Source organism: Gracilinanus agilis, chromosome 3, assembly GCF_016433145.1.
Source record: "Gracilinanus agilis isolate LMUSP501 chromosome 3, AgileGrace, whole genome shotgun sequence".
NCBI lineage: Eukaryota > Metazoa > Chordata > Mammalia > Didelphimorphia > Didelphidae > Gracilinanus > Gracilinanus agilis.
The window spans coordinates 625,242,120-625,264,719 of NC_058132.1; the positions used below are offsets into that span (position 1 = coordinate 625,242,120).

Here is a 22,600-nt window from a genome sequence, read left to right on the forward strand (position 1 = left end):
GAGAGAGAGAGAGAGAGAGAGAGAGAGAGAGAGAGAGAGAGAGAGAGAGAGAGAGAGAGAGAGAGATTTCTCAGTTATGAGGAGTCAATTGCCTGATTAGAGAGATGCTGATGGAGACAGATGATTGTAGTTAGGAGTACAAAGTAACAGAGTTACTTGTACTTAGTGCAAGTAGACAGACAAGACTTAAAGTGGTTTTAAATCTGGCCTCAGACATTTCCCAGCTATGTGACCCTAGGCAGGTCATTTAACCCCCATTGCCTAGTCCTTACCTCTTAGAGCCAATACACACAGTATTGATTCTAAGACAGAATGTAAGGGTTTAAAAAAAAAAAAAAGACATACTGCTGCACTGTTTCCTACATCATTCACATAGTGAAAATACTGGCCTCCAGTATAATCTCAATTATGCATATTTTTACAATACACTCTTAATCCTATATATGCTTGATTTCATTTTGAAGTCCTTTTTAATTTCTGATCTCTTTGTAGTAAACATGACTTAATAGAAGCTCTACCTTCTGCTCTAAATATAATCACAGAGTCAATTATTTTCTTCCAAGTAACTCTGCCTCTGGCAAAGTCAAGTTGCAGCCTAAATTTGGAAATCCTCCAGAATGCATCATTCATAAAATTAAGATCCCTTCCACGGGGCTTTAAGGTACTTCCCCCCCCACCCCCCAGGAAGTAACATCACCATCCATTTTAAAGGCAGTTCATATAGAATATCAGAATACTATCCACTTTCTTGAAGAGGGCACCTGCTCTTCTATCTCACAGGAAAGGCAGGGAAAGTCATACACTGGTGACTGTATCCCAAAATAAATTCTAGAAATAGACACAGTCACTTCTACAACTTACTTTTGTGGTCAGTATATAGCCATCCTAGGGTATCTGATTTTCCTATAAAGCAGTTTGTGTTAAAATAGACATATATATGTAAATATATATTATACATCTTTTGCTCTAATTCCATAAATGATACCGACAAGATCCCTACCACCTTGCATACAAGTACTTGAAATATGCATATAAGATGAGAGATGCACAGCTATAACTCACTGGACCCAGGCTCAGAGAAAATTTCAAAAGCAATTTAGAAAAATGAATTGGTAAAAGCCCAAGTTCCAGTGACATAGTAAAATGCCTGTTTAAACAGGTCTAGCACATTGTAAGTACTTAATAAATCCTTGTTGACTGACTGACTTATCCAGTATAGTAGGGGAATGGATTATGGTGATTATCTAATATTCTGGTTACCACATATGTCGCTTGTAAAAATTTCTTGAAAAGCATTTGCAATTTTTTCAAAATACTTTTTCTTCATTATACCCTGATTCTAATGGAAAGCAAATGACGATGTCTTTCCCAAAGTAAATTGCCAGCCACATACCTCTGATTTGATGTTGAAATTCAACTCTTGCGGAAGTCAACAACTAGAAACAATAATCTACAAACCGTTTCCACCTAAAGTTAAAGACATCCTAATGGATATTGCAAATGCATCCAAAGCCTCAATTTGGCCCAACTCTTGAGGGAAACCCGGTAGTGAGGCTGGAGATTTTGTTTTCCACCTAGCATTTCCGCAGATAAGATTCAGCATGAAAAGCCACCTCAAAGCCCCAGAGAAAGGGATGAGCTCTCTTTCCACTTAGCTATCTCCTGCTCTTGGCATTTCACACCAGGTGCCAGAGCTCTAGAGGATGTGAGCCAAAAGGAGGTCAGAGGCTGAGCCAACTCCGGATCCCGCTGCCAGATCGGTAACTCTACCCCCAAAAGAAATCAACTTACAAACCAGGGGAAGGCATCCAATGGAAGCCACTGGCTGATCGGTACTGGAATGAAAAAGCCTCTGTCCTGACTCCCCCCACCCTCCCCTTAGCATTACCCCAAATGCTCCTACGCCCTTAGATGGCTTTCCCCCTTCCACCATTTCCTCCACAGGTGTTCCCCCACCCCCACCCGCTGCAGCGCCCCCAAACCCTGGAGCCTGCCAAGCGGACAGACATTTCTTTGGCTGGGAAAACCCCAGCTCTGAGCTGTACCTCCAGCTGATGCCCGCTGCTCCTGGAGTTGCCCTGCCCGCCGCCACAGACTCCGAGGTCCTGCGCATATCTCCTATCCCTACCTCGTCCCTAAATTGGGTGTAGATTTCTTGCTCCCCTTAAAACACATTCATGACCAGCTCCCGTCACCAGGAATGGAGGGATAAGGAGGACCAGGTGCGGGCCGCTGAAAAAAAAAAAAAAGGCGAGAAGGCCCAGACAGAGAAAAGAGCCCGCGGGACACCAACTCGCAAACGGCGCTTCTCCCGGGCCAATGCGCCCGCGGTCCCGATGACCACTCCCTCCACCCCACCCGTCGCCGCCACCTCCTCCCCTAAAACAGCCCCCACCCCCGCCTTGCTCGGCCCCAGCGGGAGGGAGATTCGGAGTTTGGGCTCCCCAGAACCAGGGGACCATGACTTTCCCGGCCCGTTACTGCCTTCACGAATTTGGCTTCCCCCTGGCCCCTGGAAGGGCAGCAGTTGCCCACCCACCCCTCGCTCCCTTCCCAGGCAGGCGCTGCGCCCGGGGTGGGGGGAGCCCCAGGAGAAGTTGAGGGCGGGACCTGTGCCGCTCTTCTTCCCACCCAAGGCTGCTTGCTGCCCAAGGCCTCTGTTGGGGAGGCGGAGGTGGGGAAGGGACTGGACAGCGGGACTAGTTCTGTGCCACAGGGGGAAAAGGTGTGCTCAGTACCCGCCCTGAAAACTCAGGAGAGCGATCAGCCCAACTTTGCCAGCCCAGGATCCCCCAAACTGAAAGAAATCGGAGGGCGGGGTGCGAAGGGATGGGGAGCGGAGCCTGAGAAGCGGCGAAAGGGTATCTGGTACTGGGGCACTGAATATGTTTGGCGCAAACTTGAGCCCCGGGGGCGCATCCAGGAGGGTGCTACTGCTGTTGCTGTTGACTAGGCTGCTGTTGCTGCTACTCCTTGTGGCGGCTCCTGCTGAGGGCAAGGTGAGTCAGGGGCTCTATGGCTGCTGCTCCCAGTCTCTGTGCCCCATACGTCCCCTTTTCGCTTCCCTCCGAGAGCATCCGTCAGGCTGGAGGGGCAGAAGAAACCCAGTACCAAGTAGGCTGGGTGCAGAGGAACCACAGGGCTGAGGGTAGCTGGAGCTCTGTGGGAATGGAGCTGTCCAGCCTGGGGTCGTGAGGGTGGGTGGAAGAAGTTTAGAACAACTAAACATTTAAGTAGAACTTTCTCTATTCCCTGTTCTTTGATGGAGAATTGATAGAAAGTCCCTCGTTTTAAATCTGGTGAGGAAGCTCCTCTTCCCTAAGCAGAAAGTACACGGAAAAGGGAGGCAGTTGATTTTAATTCGTTAAGAGAAAGTGAATATGTGGATGAAAAATAGAATTGTTTTAAAAAGCATCACTCGATTGAGTTTAAAGCAAGTAGTGTTGCTCTGGTGGAGGACTCAAGACTGGAAATCACACAAGCTGATTTGGGGTCCTGGCTCTGCAAGGAATACATTTCCAAACACTTGGGCAACCCCTTTTAATGTGCAAGGCACTTAATGGAGATTAAAAATGATAGCCCAATTAGTTGGGCATAATACATACTCAACTATTTTTTAAAAGGTATTAAAATGTGAGAGGGGCAACGGGAAGAATAAGGGTACTTTAATATTTAGAAAGCACTTCTTTTTTAATTTTTTAAAATTTTTATTAATATTTGCCATGGTTACATGATTCATGATCCCCCTTTTTCTCCTCCCCACTCCCAAAGCTGATAAGCATTTCTTCTGGGTTATACATGTATCATTGTTCAAAACCTAATTTATATTTGCAGTAGAGCAATTCTTTAACATCAAAACCTTAATGACATCCCTATCACGATATGTGGTGGATCCTATATTTTGCTAATACATTTCTGGTTCCACTTCTTTCTCTAGATGTGGATAGCGTTCATTCTCCTAAATTCCTCTGGATTGTCCTTGATCCATTGCTACTAGTAGAGAAGTCCATTACATTCAATTGTGCCACAGTGTATCAGTCTCTGTGTACAATGTTCTCCTGGTTCTGCTCCTTTCATTCTGCATCAGTTCCTGAAGGTCCTTCCAGTTCATATAGAATTCCTCCATTTCTTTATTCCTTTCAGCACAATAATATTCCATCACCATCAGACACCACAATTTATTCAGCCATTCCCCAGTCGATGGACACCCCCTCATTTTTCATTTTTTTGCAATGACAAAGATCTCGACTATGAATATTTTTGTACAAGTCTTTTTCCTTATTATCTCTTTGGGGTACAAACCCAGCAGTGGTGTGACTGAATCAAAAGGCAGACATTCATTTAAAATCCTTTGGGCATAGTTCCAAATTGCCCTCAAGAATGGTTGGACCAATTCACAACTCCACCAGCAGTGTATTAGTGTCCCAATTTTGTCACATCCCCTCCAACATTAATCACTTTCCTTTGCTGTCAATCTGCTAGGTGTGAGGAGGTGCCTCAGAGTTGTTTTAATTTGTGTTTCTCTAATCAGGAGGGATCTAGAACACTTTTTCATGTGCTTATTGATAGTTTTGATTTCATTCTGTGAAAACTGCCTGTTCATGGCCCTTGCCCATTTGTCAATTGGAGAATGGCTTGATTTTTTTGTAAATTTGACTTAGTTCCTTATATATTTGGGAAATTAAACTTTTGTCAGAGAGCTTTGTTATAAAAATGTTCTCCCAGTTTGTTGCTTTCCTTCTAATTTTGGTTGCTTTGGTTTTGTTTGTACGAAAACTTTTAATTTGACATAATCAAAATGATTCGTTTTATATTTTGCAGTGGTCTCTATCTCTTTCTTGGTCTTAAATTCCTTTCTTTCCCACAGATCTATCGGGTATACTAATCTATGTCACCTAATTTATTTATGATTTCACTCTTTATATTTAATTCATTTACCCATTTTGAATTTATCTTGGTTTAGGGTGTAAGATGTTGATCTAAACCTAATTTTCCCCATCCTGTTTTCCAATTCCCAGCAGTTTTTGTCAAATAGTGACTTCTTGTCCCAAAAGCTGGGGTCTTTGGGTTTATCAAACACTAGCTTACTGAGGTCATTTACCCTTAGTCTATTCCATTGATACATTGATCCACCCTTTTGTCTCTTAGCCAGTACCATATTGTTTTGATGACCTCTGCTTTAAATACAGTTTAAGATCTGGTACTGCTAGGCCCCCATCCTTTCAATTTTTACATTATTCCCCTTGATATTCTTGATTTTTTGTTCTTCCAGGTGAACTTTGTTATCATTTTTCTAATTCTATAATAAAGTTTTTTGTAGTTTGATAGGTATAGCACTGAATAAATGAATTACTTTGGGCGGGATTGCCATTTGTATTACATTAGCTCATCCTATCCTGGAGCAGTTAATGATTTCCAATTATTTTCATCTCGTTTTAATTGTGTGAAAAGTATTTTGTAGTTGCATTCATATAATTCCTAGGTTTGTCTTGGCAGATAGATTCCTAAATATTTTTTATTGTCTAGGGCAGTAATGGGCAAACTTTTTAAAGAGGGGGAAAGGAAATGCTCATCTGTCAGTCTGTTTCTAAGGCAACTCTTTCAAAGTTCCATTGTATTGTATCCTACTCATTGTATTCCTCAGATTAGGAATAATGTCACCAGGCCAGATAGAACATTTCAGGGGGCTGCATCTGGCCCTCGGGCTATAATTTACTATCACTGCTTTAGAGTGATTTTAAATGGAGTTTCTCTTTCTAAATCCTGCTGCTGAGTTTTGTTGGAAATATATAGAAATGTTGATAATTCATGTGGGTTTATTTTTTACCCTGTAATCTTACTAAAGTTGTTAATTATTTCCACTAACCTTTTTAGTTGATTTTTCTGGGATTCTTTAAGTAGACCATCATATCATCTGCAAAGAGTGATAGTTTAGTCTCCTCATTGCCTACTTTAATTCTTTCAATTTCTTTTTCTTCTCTAATTGTTACTGCTAGTGTTTCTAGTACAATGTTAAATAATACAGGTAATAATGGGCATCCTTGCTTCACTCCTGATCTTATTGGGAAGGCTTCTAACTTGTTCCCATTGCAGATGATACTTGCTTATGGTTTTAAATATATACTGCTTATTATTTTGAGGAATGACTGGTTAGAAAGCATTTAAATGTTTACAAAGTGCTTTTCTCACTATAACCCTTTGAGTTGAAATTTACCCTCAAAGTCATCAGTTCTTTCTATGAAAGTAGATACCACTTTTCATTGAGTCCTTTAGATTTGCCATGAATCACTTTATTGATTAGAATATGTCTGTATCAGGTGATTATCATTAGTTTTGCTGCTACTATGCACAATGGTGTGGTTCTGTTCCCTTTACTTTGCATCAGCTCATATAAGTCTTCCCAGGTTTTTCTGAAACTTTCACCTTTGTATGATAGATAGTATAGAGATAGAATTGAAAATGGCAACCAAGAGGATGGGAAGGTAAAGGAGAAGGAAGAGTCCAAGTTTCTTATGAAAGTTTAGGTGACTGGAATAATGGATAGTGGTCTCTTCAACAGAAATATAGACATTGAAAGGAGGAACAAGTATGGTGGGGAAAATGACAAGTTTAGTTTGGACATTTTGAGTTTGAGATATCCAGGTTGAGACTCTAAGCAAACAGTTGGACAAAGCCTGGAGTTCAAGAGAGAGGATGGGGTTGAATAATTAGCAAGCCATAGTGATAGAAAGTCAACAAACTTCTTCAAGACTCAGTTGTTTTATTTGTCAAAGACAGAGGCCAATATCTGCCCTAACTACCTCTCACAGTTGCTCTGAGAATTTAATAAGGTTAGTGAAAAGTTAAAAGCACCTAAAAATTAGTTTTATGATGAATTTAAAAATTATAACTGAATACATTGAGTTTAGGTCTCTGAGAGTGAGCAAAATTATCACAAATTACATTGAAAAGTTGTTTGAAACCATTGGAAAGTAATAGACACAATAATTGTTAATGCAACTTATTCAGAATTTTGTTTATGAACTAACAATCCAAAATGTTTGAGATCCTGTTATTGTCCTGTATACAGGAGGTACTTAATAAATGTTGATTGATTTGACCTTTTTTAATGATCCCGCAGGTGCTTTGAACAGAAATAGAATTTGGTTACATAGAATTCAAGGCCTACATACCTAGCTCTGGGGATGGACTCATTCAAGCCTTCTTGGCATCATGAAAAGACTTATAGGCACCTCCATCTATTATGAATTATGTACTAGCCTTAACGTACTGAAATTTAGCCAAGACAATGCCAAGAAACACATAGCAAGAATATGTCAGCGACATGCTTGGTCTGCTTTGACCCTGAGGAATCAGTGTTTTGTCAAAGAGAAAGAATATGACATATTTCTGGTAAATCGTTTTGGAGTAGCATCCAGGAGGAGGAAACAAAGCTATGACTCTAATTGTAATTAGAGATTATCCTTAAAATAGTGGTACTCTGTAATTATTAACCTCTGATTATCCTATTTTCCAATTATACCATAAAATGTTCTTGTTGCTTTAAGGTTTCCTGTTTTAATCTACTTAGTCTTGACGAATTTGCTCCACATCCCAGTCAGTTCACATTCAGATCTGCCCCATTGCCTGAAATACATTAAAACCAGCTCAAAAGGGAAGAATTTTTCATTCCTTTGCACCTGCTAAATTATCTAGTCTAGAAAGACATCTAAATAATAACACTTGTCTTTTTCTGTGTAGTGAAAAGAGATAACAACATGAAGTCTTAACATTTCTCAAAGCAAGGTGGCTGCATTCCAGCAGATGCTGGATAACTGCTTGTCTGAGAAGCTGCAGACTGAATTCTTCCTTGAGTAGGGTTTCAGCTAGATAACGTCTAAGGTTCTGTCCAGTTCTTAAAATTCTCGAGGATTCTAGTGGTATTTCTCAAACGTAGCATATTCCACATCAGACCACCCACAGGGTTTCTGCAAAGTTGCCAACACAAAACACCCCCACCCATGCCTTCTGTGTGCTTTGACCAACTGGGCCCAGACACTTCTGTAAGGTATCTTCTAGCTTTGCATAGACATCATTGTTTTTTATTTTTTTTAAATAAATACCTATTTTGTCATATTAAAATATCTAGTTAATTCCCTCCCTCCTCCCATTATCACCAATTTAATTTAATTTTTAAAATTTTCTTATTGTTGCATTAGAAATTAATAAAAGTGATGAGAAGAAAAAGAAATTGAAGGAATCAGAATTGGCAAAGAGGTAATAAAACTATCTCTTTTCACAGACCATAGTCATCATTTTTAACAAGAATAATAGTGGATATTTCTAAGATGTTTTTAAGGTTAGCAAGGCACGTTACCCAAATCATCTCATTTGGCCTCTCTAGAGCTGGGGTTGGACAAGGAATTTGTAGAGGGGAGAGGGGAGCTGTGCTACCCTAGGTAGGGAAGCCCAGGACTTGGTGCTACAAAAACAAGCTCAGCCCTCCCCGTTTTCACTTTATCATCCCCATAAGATAGGAAAATGGGAGAATGAGAAAATGGGAAGGAGAAGAAGTAAGAGATAAGCAAGTGGACCTCACAGGAATTCAGTGATGTACTTTTTCTAGGGTATGAAGGCTTTTGAGCTGGAGTTCTTTATCCGGAAATCTGCAAACTTGTTTTAAGATATTTTAATGATGATGTTTCAATATAATTAATTCCTTTTGGAAACCTATGCATTTTATTTTATCCATTTAAAAACACTCTCCTCAGAAGGAGGTCTAGTGGCATCCCTAAAGTGCCAAAGGATGTCAGTCCATGACACAGAAAAAGTTAAGAATGTCTGTCATAGAAGGACCCCTTTCCATCTGATTTCTGGGGCATGCAAAGTATATAGCATAATACTTTGATCATTGGAGGTACTTGTGGAATTAAATTCCTTGAGGAAAGAAAGGGGCCAGCCCTAAGCAAAATTTCCAAGTAGCTGAAGTTTTTCATGAATCTCCTCTCAGTTAGCTCCCATTCTGTGGCCCTCTCTCCCACATCTTTTTCCTTCCCCTGCCCCAGATGGCCTAGGACCTTCATATTATTCTCTAATACAACTCTTAATTCTGATCTGTCTGTAATATATATATATATATATGTATATATATACATATATATGCATATATATACATGTATCTGTATGCATATATAAATAGATATATACACACACATATATATTTGTGTGTGCATATTTACTTATCCTAATAAATGCATTTATATTTCACCTTAATGTTTACAAAGTATTATACATATCATGGACATATAGGTGGCACAGTGGATAGGGTACCAAGCCTGGGGGTGGAAAGATTCATCTTTCTAATTTCAGATCTGATTTCAGACACAGTTACTTAGCTGTGTGACCCTGGGTAAATCACTTAACCCTGTTGGTCCTAGTTTCCTCCTCTGTAAAATGAACTGGAGAATGAAATGTATCTTTGCCAAAAAAAAATCGGGTTACAAAGAGGTAGACACGACTGAAAAATGACTGAAAAACAAAATATATTTTTTCTCCCAACAACCCTGTGAGGTAGGTGATATCATTTTGCAGGTGAAGAAACTCAGACAGAAGGAGGTTAAATGACTTGCCCAGGGTCATATAGCTAATAAGTGTCTGAGTTTGGATTTAATTTGGGTCTTTTTGACTTTGAGTTAGGCACTTTATCCACTGTGCCACCTAGGCGCTCCCTGTAGGACTGATGAAACCTAAGGGCCTTTCCTTAAATCATTAGTAATCAGCTTTCATCCATTCTGGGCAAGATTCCATTCAAAAATGGGATCTGGGGAACATCAAACTTAATTTTCCCTTCCCACTCCAACCCCCCAGCTCCAACCCCCTCATATGCCAGGGATAGGATCTAATTCCAGCTTCGCTCCTCTCTCTCCTCTCCTCTCCTCTCCTCATCTACTTAGCCCTAAAGACAAGGCTGCTCTATTCCTCTGATAATCAATAATGATGATGATGGATCATAATTTTGCAGAATGTTAAATAATAAGCAAAATTCAAATCCAGGACTTGGGCTACCAAGTTTGTTGCTCTTACAACTGTTTTTTGCCATCACTGGGGTAGGTTAACTCCCTCTATTGTAGCAGTGCTGTCCTACCCTAACCCTAGAACCTCAATGTCTTCTCTGTCCTTGGTTCTAGCTAAAGGCTAGTACCTAATACCCTGTTCATATACACAGTCCCTAAGAAATGGGAGACCTAAGCACCTGGGAATACTTACCTTGGACCCTAAAATCTTCAGAGGGGCTTCAAAGAAGTTTCTTGAACATGTTTCTTCTTGATAGCCTATTCATCTAAGCCAGTGGTTCCCAAACTTTTTTGGCCTATTTCCCCCTTTCCAGAAAAAAAATTACTTAGCCCCTTGGAAATTAATTTTTTTATTTTAATAGCAATTAATAGGAAAGATAAATGCACCTGTAGTCATCACCGCACCCCTGGATTGCTGCAATAGCACCCACGAGGGGGCGGTAGTACCCACTTTGGGAATCACTGTTCTAAGCCATCTCCCCATCTGCTTACCCCTAGTGACCTTATCCTTTCCCTGGCCTGGCTTCCTCCATTGCAGACCTGAAACTTGAATGGGTTCTTCAGGAATCCATGCCCTCACTCATCTTTGGAGCTTTCACCCTTGGGACCAAAAGAGCTGAATAATGACTCAAAATATGGGCCAGTTAGGTGGCACAGCAGATAAAGTGCCAGCCCTGAAGTCAGGAAAACTCATCTTCATGAGTTCAAATCTCAGCATCTATGACCCTGGGCAAGTCATTTATCCCTGTTAGCCTCAGTTTCCTCATCTGTAAAATGAGCTGGAGAAGGAAATGGCAGACAGTGTCTTTGACAAGAAAATCCCAAATGATGTCATAAAAAGTTGTACACAACTAAAAACAACTGAACAACAAAACCCATTATATCTACTGCTAGCCCTAGACACCACACCATGCTTCCACATCACAACTTATTCAGACATTCAGGCAGGCCATCTCATTTTCAGTCTACTACTAGGTGTGTAGATTACCTTCTCCCCCTTCCTTCTCACCAGAATAAAACTTCCTTCCCTGCTCCCTACTCCCACATATGTGTTGTCTTCCCAAACAAGAATGTTTGTTCCTTAAAGTCAGGAACTGGCTCTTTTTTAATGAGACAATTTTAAGGGTTTGATGAACTTAAATGGCGAATTCAATTGAGATAATTTAATGAGTTTGAGTCCCAGCACTTAAGATGTGAGTCCCTGGCACATAGTAAATCCTTAATGAATGTTTTTTTCATTTACCCATTCATGCTCTATGCAATTATTCCTTTCCCCTGCTAACCCTAGAAATGTTTTCTGACCTTGTTTATTTTCTGATAAAGTTGAAAAGTCTTATATTGGGCTTGGTTCCAACCCTACAAGACCCTGGAAAAGTCATTTAATCTAAGTCTTAGCTTTTTCTTCATCTGATAAATGCATTATTTTCATGAAATACCCCATGCCTGTTGAGAAGAAAAATGCTTTCATCATCAGATCACACATTTAGAGTTCTAGAAGGAACTTTAAAGGCTATTAAGCCCACCCCTTCATTTTGCAGATAAGGAAGAAGAGTAACAAGAAGAATGATTTATCAAGTGTGTAAATGTGCAAAGGACAGACTTCTCCCCCTCCCAAGACTGACCAAAGTTACTCTGGGAGAAAAGATAACACATCTCCCAGGGAGTCCTGGTTGTGACTCCAAAGCACAGCCTAGACCTCTCAATCCTGCCAACCCTTTTTAAGAAGATGGCAAAGGGGATGCAAGTAGGTGGCTTAGTGGCCTAGAGATGAGTCCTGGCTCAAATCTATACTCAAATACTTCAAATACTTCAGCTGTGTGACCCTGGGCAAGTCACTTATTTTCCATTGCCTGGTCCTTACTGCTCTTCTGCCTTGGAGCCAGTACACAGTATTGATTCTTAGGCAGAAGGTAAGGATTTAAAACAAAAATAAGGTATTGCCCCCACCATTAGCACAAAGTATTATTGGTAACTTGGGTAACAGGTACTTTTATACACAGGCTGACCTTAGCCCCAGGTATTGGCTTTCCCAAGCTATTTCCTCAAGATGAAGGTTATCTAGAATACTGGCCTGACTACAGCCTTAACTCTTGTTGACCAAGGAGGCCATTGCTTGGGAAATGTGGTACCATAGTTGTACCATCTGCAGACAAAACTATAAAAATTATTCTTGGGCTTTATTGAACACTTGACTCACCAAAAATAACTCTCACATATAATAAAATATGTACTCAAATAATTTGGTCTTAAGTCTAATTTAATTCTAGATCTAAGCCAATAATTGCATGATTGGGCCTATTATTTGATTGCTCTTATAATTTGTGAAATCATCTAGGTTCAAACTTTTCTTCCTTATCGATGTGACCTTGCCTGTCCCACCGTGTATGGAATGTTCTATCTACATTCTCACCTTTCCCATGCTGGTTTCCTTCAAGACTCAGAGGAAATTCCATCTTCTTTCTGCAGGAGGTCCTTCCCAGGATCCTCAGTTTCTAGAATTTGCAACTGCAAAGTTATCTTCCATCTATTCTGTATGTACTTGTATGTACCTGTTAATTTACATGTTTCCTTTCGAAATAGAATGCAAGGGACCTTATAAAAATATTTTTTTAAGTCTGTAGACTTAGCACAGTTACCAAATAAAGGCTTTATAAAGGCGTGATGAATGATTGATTAAATAGATGTTGGTCCATTAAATGCTGACTTTTTATTATGGTGCTTTCTTTTTTTTTTTATTTAAACCCTTACCTTCCATCGTGGAGTCAATACTGTGTATTGGCTCCAAGGCAGAAGAGTGGTAAAGGTAGGAAATAGGGGTTAAGTGACTTGCCCAGGGTCACACAGCTGGGAAGTGACTGAGGCCAGATTTGAACCTAGGATCTCCCGTCTCTAGGCCTGGCTCTCAATCCAGCTGCCCCCTATTATGGTGCTTTCAAAAAGAACTTTACATAAATTATCTCATTTGATCCTCCCCACAACCACATGTGGTAGCTCACATAACTCGTTTTCAAAAAACTTAATAATATTTTTAATGCAAAATAATCTTAGCCTCATGTTTCTATACAAAGACACTCAAAAATAGTGTTTCCTTGCCTTTTCTGTCCAACTGCACCTCATTTTGGGGTCTCAATAAGGCACAGTTTAAAGAATAGGTTTTTTGGTATTTAAAAACTTGCACATTTCTTTTAAATGAGGAAAGCCGGGTTTGGAAAATTATTTTTCCAAAGTCTCATAGTCTCTTAGGATAGAATTTAGTTTCACACTCAGATCCTCCTGTCTCAAAGTATAGTGTTTTCCTCATGAAACCATCCTACTTATCTATGCATTAATCTTGTCTTCTTGTCTATTAGAGCTGCTTTGTATATAGGCCTTCCTATAAATTCCACAAGGCTAGGGACACTGTCATATTAGGTCTTTGTATCTCATTCAAAGCTAACATAGTACTCTGAAGGCAGGGATTGAGACAGAAAAAAAGATGTGATTTCAGTGGTGTAGGCAATTCCAGACTGACGATGAGGAAGCTCCTTTTTTGTAGATGGGCATCTTCTCTATGACTTAGAGCTTCAGAGAGTTGCCCAGGCACTAGGAGGTCAAGTGACTTGCCCAGAGTCACACAACCAGGACATGTTGGAGGCAAGATCTGAATCCAGACCTTCCTGGCGCAGTACAGCTCTTTATCCACTAAACTGCTATACACACAACAGGACTTAATGAATGTTGACCTAAACTGAATTTCTACTGAGATCTGCCTGGATTGATTTACCCAATAATTGGGAAATAAGGAAGGAAATGAAACATGGGAATTTAGAGCTCAAAAGTACCTTCACCATTATGTCATTCATATCCTTCATTTTGCAAATTAAGAAACTGAGGCCCAGAGTATTATAGTCAGCAGTATAGGTAACTACATTTTCATAGAGACAGAATATAATAGTTAAAAAATATTGTAGTAGGAAAAGACCTGACTTTTCCCACTTATTCGCCTTGTGACCTTGGGTACATTACTTAATTTCTCTAAGCCTATTATCTCATCTCTAAAAATAGAAAACATTTGTCCCACATACCTCACAAGAATGATTTGAGAATCAAAAAAGTTTAGGAAAAAGTGCTTCAAAAGCTGTAAAGTGCTACACAAACATCCAAGGTCATTTCAGTTTAACAAACATTTATGAAGATCTGAGTCTGAGCTGAGCTCTGTTTGAGGAGTCAATCAAAGGAAGAAAGATGGAGTGAGCAAGAGGCTGGGGTGGGGGAGGGAGAGACAAGAGGAAAGACTCCTGGGGAGATAAAAAGAGGGGAGGAGGAAGAGAGAGAGATAGAAGGGGAAATAAACAGAAAAAGAGGGAGAAACAGAAATGAAAAGAGAGGCTCTGCCTCTCTGTCAGAGAGCAGTATCAGAGAGGGATGTAGAGAGAGGAAGAGGGAGGCAGTTGAAGACAGAGACAGGGATTGGAGAGGGAGAGAAGAAGAAAGAAGGATAAGAAGAAGGAGGAGGAGAAGGAGGAGGAGGAGGAAAGAAAGAGGCAAAAAGGCAGTGTCAAAGAGAGATGGTGAGGAGGGAGAGACAGACAGAGACAGAGGGAGAAAGAGAGGGAAAGAGACAGAGACACAAATAGACTGAGAGGATCAGGATAGGTCTCATGTGAATATCTGAGCAGGGCTCTGAAGGAAGCTAAGACTTCTACAAGGCAGAGACAGACTATGTTTCCAAACACAGAAGACCACTTAGGAAAGGCACAGAATTGGAAGATAGAATTTTGAAGATAAGCACTAGTCCAAAGTCACAGGAAATAATCTCTTGCCCGAAAGTAGAATTCTGTTCGTTTAGTTTCTCCATTAATTTGTGACATAATATCAACTTCCTGGAATGTATTAGGGAGTTTCTTCTTTTCAAAAATATTATTCAGAACATTCTTTGCTGCTGGTATTTTCTAATAACATCATTTGAAAATGTCAGCAGAAAGGACATCCTCCTCCTTCTGTCCTTGTCCTCATGGAAAAGTGATCAGTCTGCTTATCTTAGACTATTCCATCTAAATATTGTGGTTAAATTCTTTGACCTATCTCTCTTCTTAAGAGGCAACTTGTCAAATGCTTTCACTAAAAAGACCATGAATGACAAAAAACATTTCTTTATATCTTACTTTCTTCAAATGCTTTTTCTCTGGCATCTAAAATGGAGTGGTGAAAGGGATGGTGTTTAAATGTAATAAGGGAGGTATTAGCCCAATCTTAATACACTGATCCCAATGCCATAAATGTGTAAATAGCACATCCTATTCAAATTACTTCTCTAGGAAGTAACTTTTGACCGGAGAGCATTCCCTTAGGATTCTCTGAGTGAGTCTATGGTTATTTAGAAGCTAAGTTGTGCGTCTTATTCTAGGATTGATCCCATAGTAATCTTTTTTTTTAATTTTTTTCTTTTTTAGAAAAATTTTCCATGGTTACATGATTCATGTTCTTTCTCTCCCCTCTAATGGCACCCCCCCCCATAGCTGACGAGCAATTCCACTGGGTTTTACATGTATCATTGATCAAGACTTATTTCCATATTATTGATAGTTGCACTGGGGTGGTCGTTTAGAGTCTACATCCCAAATCATATCCCCATCAACCCATGTGATCAAACAGTTGTTTTTCTTCTGTGTTTCTCCTCCCACAGTTCTTCCTCTGAATGTGGCTGGTTTTCTTTCTCATAAGTCCCTCAGCCTTGCTCTGGATCATTGCATTGCTGCTAGTAGAGAAGTCCATTACATTCGATTGTACCACAGCGTATCAGTCTCTGTGTATAATGTTCTCCTGGTTCTACTCCCCATAGTAATCTTAAAAATAATAATAATAATAATAAGTAATTAATAATTAATAGTAATTTTTTTTAATCCTTACCTTCCATCTTAGAATCAATACTGTGTATTGGTTCCAAGGCAGAAGAGTGGTAAGGGCTAGGCAATAGGGGTCAAGTGACTTGCCCAGGGTCACATAGCTAGGAAGTGTCTGAGGCCAGGTTTGAAACCAGGATCTCCTGTCTCTCGGCCTGACTCTCAATCCACTCAGCCATCCAGCTGAATTAAGTAATTCTTAATCAATCTTAATAGAGAATATGTACTTTATCAAGCACTGGGGATATGAAGACAAAATAAAATAGTTTATTTTGGTGGAGAAAAGGTGAGTGTATATACTGGCATATCTCACTTTGTTGTGTTTTGCTTTATTGAGCTTCATTAATAGTGTAGTTTTTATAAACTAAAGGTTTGTGGCAACTCTGTAGCAAACAAGTCTCTTGGCACCATTTTCCCAAAAGCATCTACTCATATCATGTCTTGTTTTGGTAATTCTCCCAGAATTTCAATCTTTTTCATCATTATTATATGTATTTGGGTGATCTATAATCAGTGATCTTTGATTTTACTATTGTAGTCATTTTAGGGAACCACAACCTCACCCATATAATACAGTGAACTTAATTAGTAAATATTGTGTGTGTTCTGACTCCACCAACAGGCCATTACATTTCTCTCTCCCTTTTCTCTGGCCTCCCTACTCTCTGAGATCCAATAATATTGAAATTAAGCCAATTAATAATCCTACAAAGGTCTTTAGATGTTCAAGTGAAAGAGTGAATTGTGACAAACTTCATTGTTGTATTATTTTAAGAAATTGCTATAGCATCCCTAATCTTGAGCAACTACTACCCTGAACAGACAGCAGCCATCAACACTGAGACAAGACCCTCCACCAGCAAAAAGATTACAGCTCACTAAAGGCTCAGATGACGGTTAGCATTTTTTAGCAATAAAGTATTTTAATTGAAGTGTGTGTATTTTAAAGACATAATACTTTTGTACACTTAATAGGCTATAGTATGGTATAAACATAATTTTTATGTGAGCTAGAAAACCAAAATATTCGGGTGATTCCCTTTATGGAGATATTAACTTTATTGGGACAGTCTGGAACTGAACTCATGATATCTCCTAGGTCTGACTGTATAAATAAATATTTACAAATTAAGTAATAATTTCAAGGAGGGGACACTGTTTGGGGGTGTAAATTAAAACAGGGATTGGAAGTAATCTTTGAACTGAAAGAAATTTTCAAGGATTTCTTTATTTCTTTATATCTTATCAAAGAATCTCAGGATTCTAAGAGTCAAAGGTGAGCAGGAAGTTTAATCCCAATATGGTGGATTGAGGAAGATGACTTGTGTCAACAGAGGCAAGGAAAGGAATGTTGTGAGTGAGAAACAAGAAGACTAGTTTGGCTGACCTCCAGAGTATATAAAGGGAAACAATATATAATAAGCTTGTGAAAATAGATTAGATTTACATTATAAAAGGCTTCAAATACTCAACAATGTAGTTTGTATTTGATCCTAAGCATAATGGTGAATCACTGTAGTTTATTAGAAGAACTACATTCCTTAATCTCATCCTCCAGTAATGAGTACTACTTATCTCTTAATTCTACTGAAACTAATATACCAGCCTACTTATTCTGGGTGTCATCCTATACAAGTGGCTGTCTGTACCTGCCACATAATTTGTGTGGTCAATTGGTATATAACAATGACTCATTTTTTTTAACTGGATCTGAGATTTTATGATATAAGGAGTCTCCAGGAAAAACTCTATAAATACCATTACCTTCTCTAAAATGTGTAGTCTTAGAGTGTTTCCTGAGACCCTAGGAGGGGAAGATAGTATTTATCAGAGACAGGATGGGAACCTAGGTCTTACATGGGCCCAAGATTGGCTTTCAGGTTCAAATTATCACCCTTTTTATCATTGCCAGTTAGTTGGGAAGGTAAATGAGTCTTTGTTCCTGTAGCCATGAGAAGACCTATTATGAAGTATCACACTGCCTCTGGACTACCAATAGCTTGATGTAGCCTAGTGTTTCTCTGAGCCAACATTCTAATCCCTGGAACCATCACAGATCATGGTTGCTACAGGAGCACTTGAATAGCTATATAGTATTGGGAAACCCTGTTGGTAATCTCACCTCCCTATTTTCTGTGACATTAGTTCCCACCCTTCCTCAACTACCCAGGTAGTGGTTATCCTCTTTTTCCTATTCAATTAATCAGTCAATTATTTATCAAGTAACTTAATATAAACTAAATTCTGTGCTTATATATAGCAGCACTGGGATAATTAGAAATCATGGACTTTATCTTCTGGAAATTTAGTCTATTTGAGATAATTTAATACATTTCACAAAGTTTTTAAAAGTATCTACTAGATGAAGACATGGTGCTAAGAAATTGAAAGTAACAACAGCAAATATGGCATAGTCACAGATAAAGAGTATAACAGCTCAAAAATGATGCTAATCCCTACATGTACTAAGGCTATAGAGTCTGACCAACTTCACCTATATCTCAGCCCCTCTGGTGCTTGATTCATTGCTTTCTGTTTAATTTCATCCTTCTGACTCTATAAAAATCCAGGAGTATGTTTGGATAATTCATATCTCAAATAAAAGGAGAATTTTTAAAATATCCTCTCTCTTCCAGATTTCTTGAAAGACCCAGAGAAAGGCCTTCTACTTTAATTCTATTGCTTTCCCTCTGTTAATTATTTCCTTTTATCATATATATATATGTATATACATATATATATGGTTTGTTTGTATATAAACAATATAGTCTGCTTCATCAGATTTTAAGCTTCTTGAGGTCAGTGACTATCTTTTGCCTCTTTTTTATATCCTTCAACACTAAGCACAATGCCTGGCCCATAGTAGAAGCTCAAAAAATGTTTATTGATTGATTGCTTCCTGGAGACATCCTCTACAATGAATTTATTTTAGAAAACAAAGAATTTAATAGGATGAGAGCATGTTTATGGGTTGCCATAGCTGCCCCAGGGAAAGAGTACCTACACTAATGAAAATCATAATTAGTACTCTACTAAGCATCTGATGAAATAAAACCCATGTTCTACTAAACTAAGAATATTATATAACAATAATATCTTTTTTGTCATTGCATCAAGCGTGCTTTGGAAATGTAAACGCTAGAAGGAAATAGGTATTAGAGAACAAGGCAAGGCAAAGCAAAAAAAAAAAAAAAGAAAAGAAAAGAAAAAAGAAAAAAAATCAAAGGCCAAACAGGTGATCAGGAACTAGTGTGGGCCAGGCTAAGAGGTCAAAAATCTCAATTATTATTAGTCTGGATAGCAGACATGTTTGGCCAGCAACAACTAGACCCTGATTGTTTCTCTTCCTTCTGGCCTCAATCAAGGAGGAAATTCGTTAACTAAGTCTACCTTAGAGTCAGACCCAGGGTGTGAAAAGGCTTGTTGGGTGTAAGTGGGACGTGTTGTGGGGCTGCTTTGGAGCTGACCAGAAGGGAGTCAGGAAGTTGGAGGCCAAAAGTTTTGTTTCAAAAACAAAACAGTTTGATCTTGAATATTTTTCCGTTGTTTAAACTCAAATAGAATCATATGCCCTTTCAGATCATTTCTAAGGACTCATCCAACTCTAATACTCCATGATTCTACTCTGTGAATACAACACTTTTGTCATATTGAATTGAATCAAGATTGGGATGACTAGTATACAAATGAAACACTGAGTGTTAAGTATTAAATCTTTCTAAATATATATAACAATAGAATAATAGTAATTTGAAAATTTTACTCTTCTATATCCTCTGAGTTTTGCTTAGTTGGCTGGTTTTAATCCAGTGCCTTTTGGGCAGTAAAGAATATGTTGACTTGTCTATCCTTTTTCCCTTTGCAAAAAGAAATTGGGTGGTAAATATGTGATTTACTGACTAAATAGTTTTTGACTGATTTATTAATATTTTTATCTCAGTAAGCATATTTTGCTCTTATACCAATAATAATTCCTCAAATGCTTCAATTTTCCTGAAATGTGATCAATTATATTAATAATAAGGCAAAAACAGATTTTGGGTGTGGTTGAGTGCCTTGCCTGGAATCAAGCAGGCCTAATTTATTGTACTTTTTAAACATTCCACTTCAAGTTGGAAAGTCAAATGAAATAGTTATGCAAATTCAGAACTAAGTAAGAATGCCCTGATGGCTTTAGAGAGAAGGTTGCTCCCAAAATATGTCAGAGGAAAAAAAATAATTAGCCATTCTGGTTAATATTAGAGAGTTACAAATTTAGTCAAACTGTCTAATTATTCTTTCCCTTATCCTTCCTAGTCTATGCATTCTTGGCTCTAATTTCCACCTATATATCTCATTTGACTTTTGATAATGAGGTGGATTTCTTTTAATAGAGTCAAGCAGTCAAGTTGCAAAAATAACCTTTTGGCCGAGTATAATGTAGAATTGGTTATTTATTAAAGTTGTGGGTGGGTAGTTTGTGATATGTTATTATATGATCTGTAGCAGTCAGCCCAGTTATTTAGGTCATGGTATTAATGAGATTCGAGGTGGTTGGTTCAGTTTCCTCATGGACTATTTCACTTCTTTCTGGTCCAGTTTGTTCTATGTGTCTGATCTAAGACAGCTGCCTTCTTGTGAATACATATTATATTATTGGTCACAAGAGAAACCAGACTAGAGAGCATGACATCTCTTTGGATAGATTTGAACAGATCATCCCTGGTATCATTAGAAAATCAACTCGAAGGGAGAGGTCCTACTAATGGGTGGTCCAATGGACCAGTGCAAGGAAACACAATTTTAAATTTGACTTACTCTACAGCTCCTACCAAAGTAGCTTGCCATGATCAAATGGTTCAGTAATAAAATCCTTCTTTTTCATAATTTTCAGAAGGAAGGTGGAGTGGAAGTGGGATAGAGTGGAATTGGCTTTAAAACTCTCATTGAGGGGCTCTCAAAATACCTGTCATGTTAGGATTTCAACATGTAGCTACCATCTTTTAAGACAAAGATAGCAAACTGTCTTGTGCTGAACCAGATGAAAATGTAATTGAGAAATGTTTAACAAAATAAATAAAAAATACAATCCAATATGGATAATGTCCTTTTGTAGTTTGTTTGTTTTTTTAAGTCACTGTGTATCAGGCAAGGGTCATCAGGCACTTCTATTTGAGGTTGACACCACTGTTTTACGGGACCTAATCTGATCTGTGGCATACTTGACTATATATAACATTATAACAAGCCATGTAATAAGGAATCTCTATAATAATAATAATAATAATAATAATAATAATAATAATAATAATAGCTAACATCTGTGTAGTGATTTAAAGTTTGCAAAGCACTTTTTACAGATCTTATGACATCACTCTCTTGCCTGTACCATGTTGTTACAACCTTCCCATCTATATGGTCCCAATAATTTAGTGTAAGGAGTTGAGGTTGGTGGCAAAACCCAGATCCTTTGGTTCTCCTATGATTTGGCTTTACCCTTTACAGCTTCTCTAGCTACAGGGACCACAAATGGGATCCTCTTATTTCTTCAAGAGGCAAACTGCTGAGGAGATTCCCTTTTCTTTCCAGAAGGTCACTCTTTCAACTTCTGAATTCAGTGTTACTCTTGAGGCAACCTTCAAAGCTGGTACTATTCCAATAAATTTCCCTTCACTGATTAGGTCAGATTGTGGGAACCTGCTGCCAGGAAATAAAAATCTTCACCTTTTCTGTATAGGAAATTAAGGTTTAGAAACATTGTCCATTAACTCCCCTCTTGAATCACAGGGGACGGCACATGTATGCTGCTGTAATTGTGAATTTGTGAAAAATCTATCATTACTTAAAAAAGTCCACTAACAAGAATTTTCCTCTCAGGTCATACAGGCAAGCAATTTATTAGAAAGTAACTCCTAGGGCTTCTGCCCCAAGGAAGCTAACATTTGTTCCTTGTAGGGAGATGTCTTTTTGCTAGCACAATCTCTTCTTTTTTTTCTTTATTAATGGAGCTTTATTCATTCCCAATTACTTACAAAAACAATTTTTGGAATTTGCTTTCTAACATTTTGAGTTCCAAATTCTCTTCCTTCCTCTTTCCCCCGCCCCAGAAAAGGTAAGCAATTTTCTATTGGTAATACATGTGCTATTACACAAAATATATTTCCATGGTCATCATATTGTGGGAGAAAATATATAAACCATTAAGAAAATAAAATGAAACATGGTATGCTTTGATCTGCATTCATAGTCCATCAGTTCTTTCTCTGGGGGTAAATAATATTTTTCATCATGATTACTTTGAGATTGTCTTAGGTCCCTGTGTTACCTAGAATAGCCAAGTCATTCAGTTGTTTATTATACGACTGAGTACAATGTTATCCTACTTCTGATCACTTTATTCTGTATCAGTTCTCTTAAGTCTTCTCAGTTTTTTCTGAAATCCTCCTGGTCATTACTGCACAAATCCTTCTGAACACACTTCCAAACTACTCTAATATGACCTTTAATAGAGCAAAAACAAAAACAAAAACAAAAAAACGACAAAAAAAAAAACCCAGAGAGCTAAGGGTGTCTAGGGAATCTCTTTTCTAGATTAATAAAGAAGGACCAGCAAAGGCAGCTATGGCATAGTGGTTAAGAGTCCTAGTCCCAGAGCCAGAAAGACTTGAGTTCAAATCCAACTTTAGA

At 38.6% G+C, this 22,600-nt stretch overlaps 2 protein-coding genes across 2 annotated transcripts in view; one reads left to right on the top strand and one right to left on the bottom strand.

The window, feature by feature from the left end:
- The window catches only part of COL4A4 (collagen type IV alpha 4 chain), a 155,261-nt gene extending 153,148 nt beyond the window's left edge, over positions 1–2,113 (bottom strand). Inside the window, exon 1 of the mRNA XM_044669450.1 lies at positions 1,889–2,113. Within this exon, the coding sequence (XP_044525385.1) occupies positions 1,889–2,113 (225 nt within the window). The remainder of the gene's footprint in view (positions 1–1,888) is intronic.
- Positions 2,114–2,871: 758 nt separating this feature from the next.
- Positions 2,872–22,600, top strand: part of COL4A3 (collagen type IV alpha 3 chain) — a 158,751-nt gene continuing 139,022 nt past the window's right edge. The window contains exon 1 of the mRNA XM_044670796.1: positions 2,872–2,999. Coding sequence (XP_044526731.1) covers positions 2,886–2,999 — 114 coding nt within the window. The 5' untranslated portion in view covers positions 2,872–2,885. The remainder of the gene's footprint in view (positions 3,000–22,600) is intronic.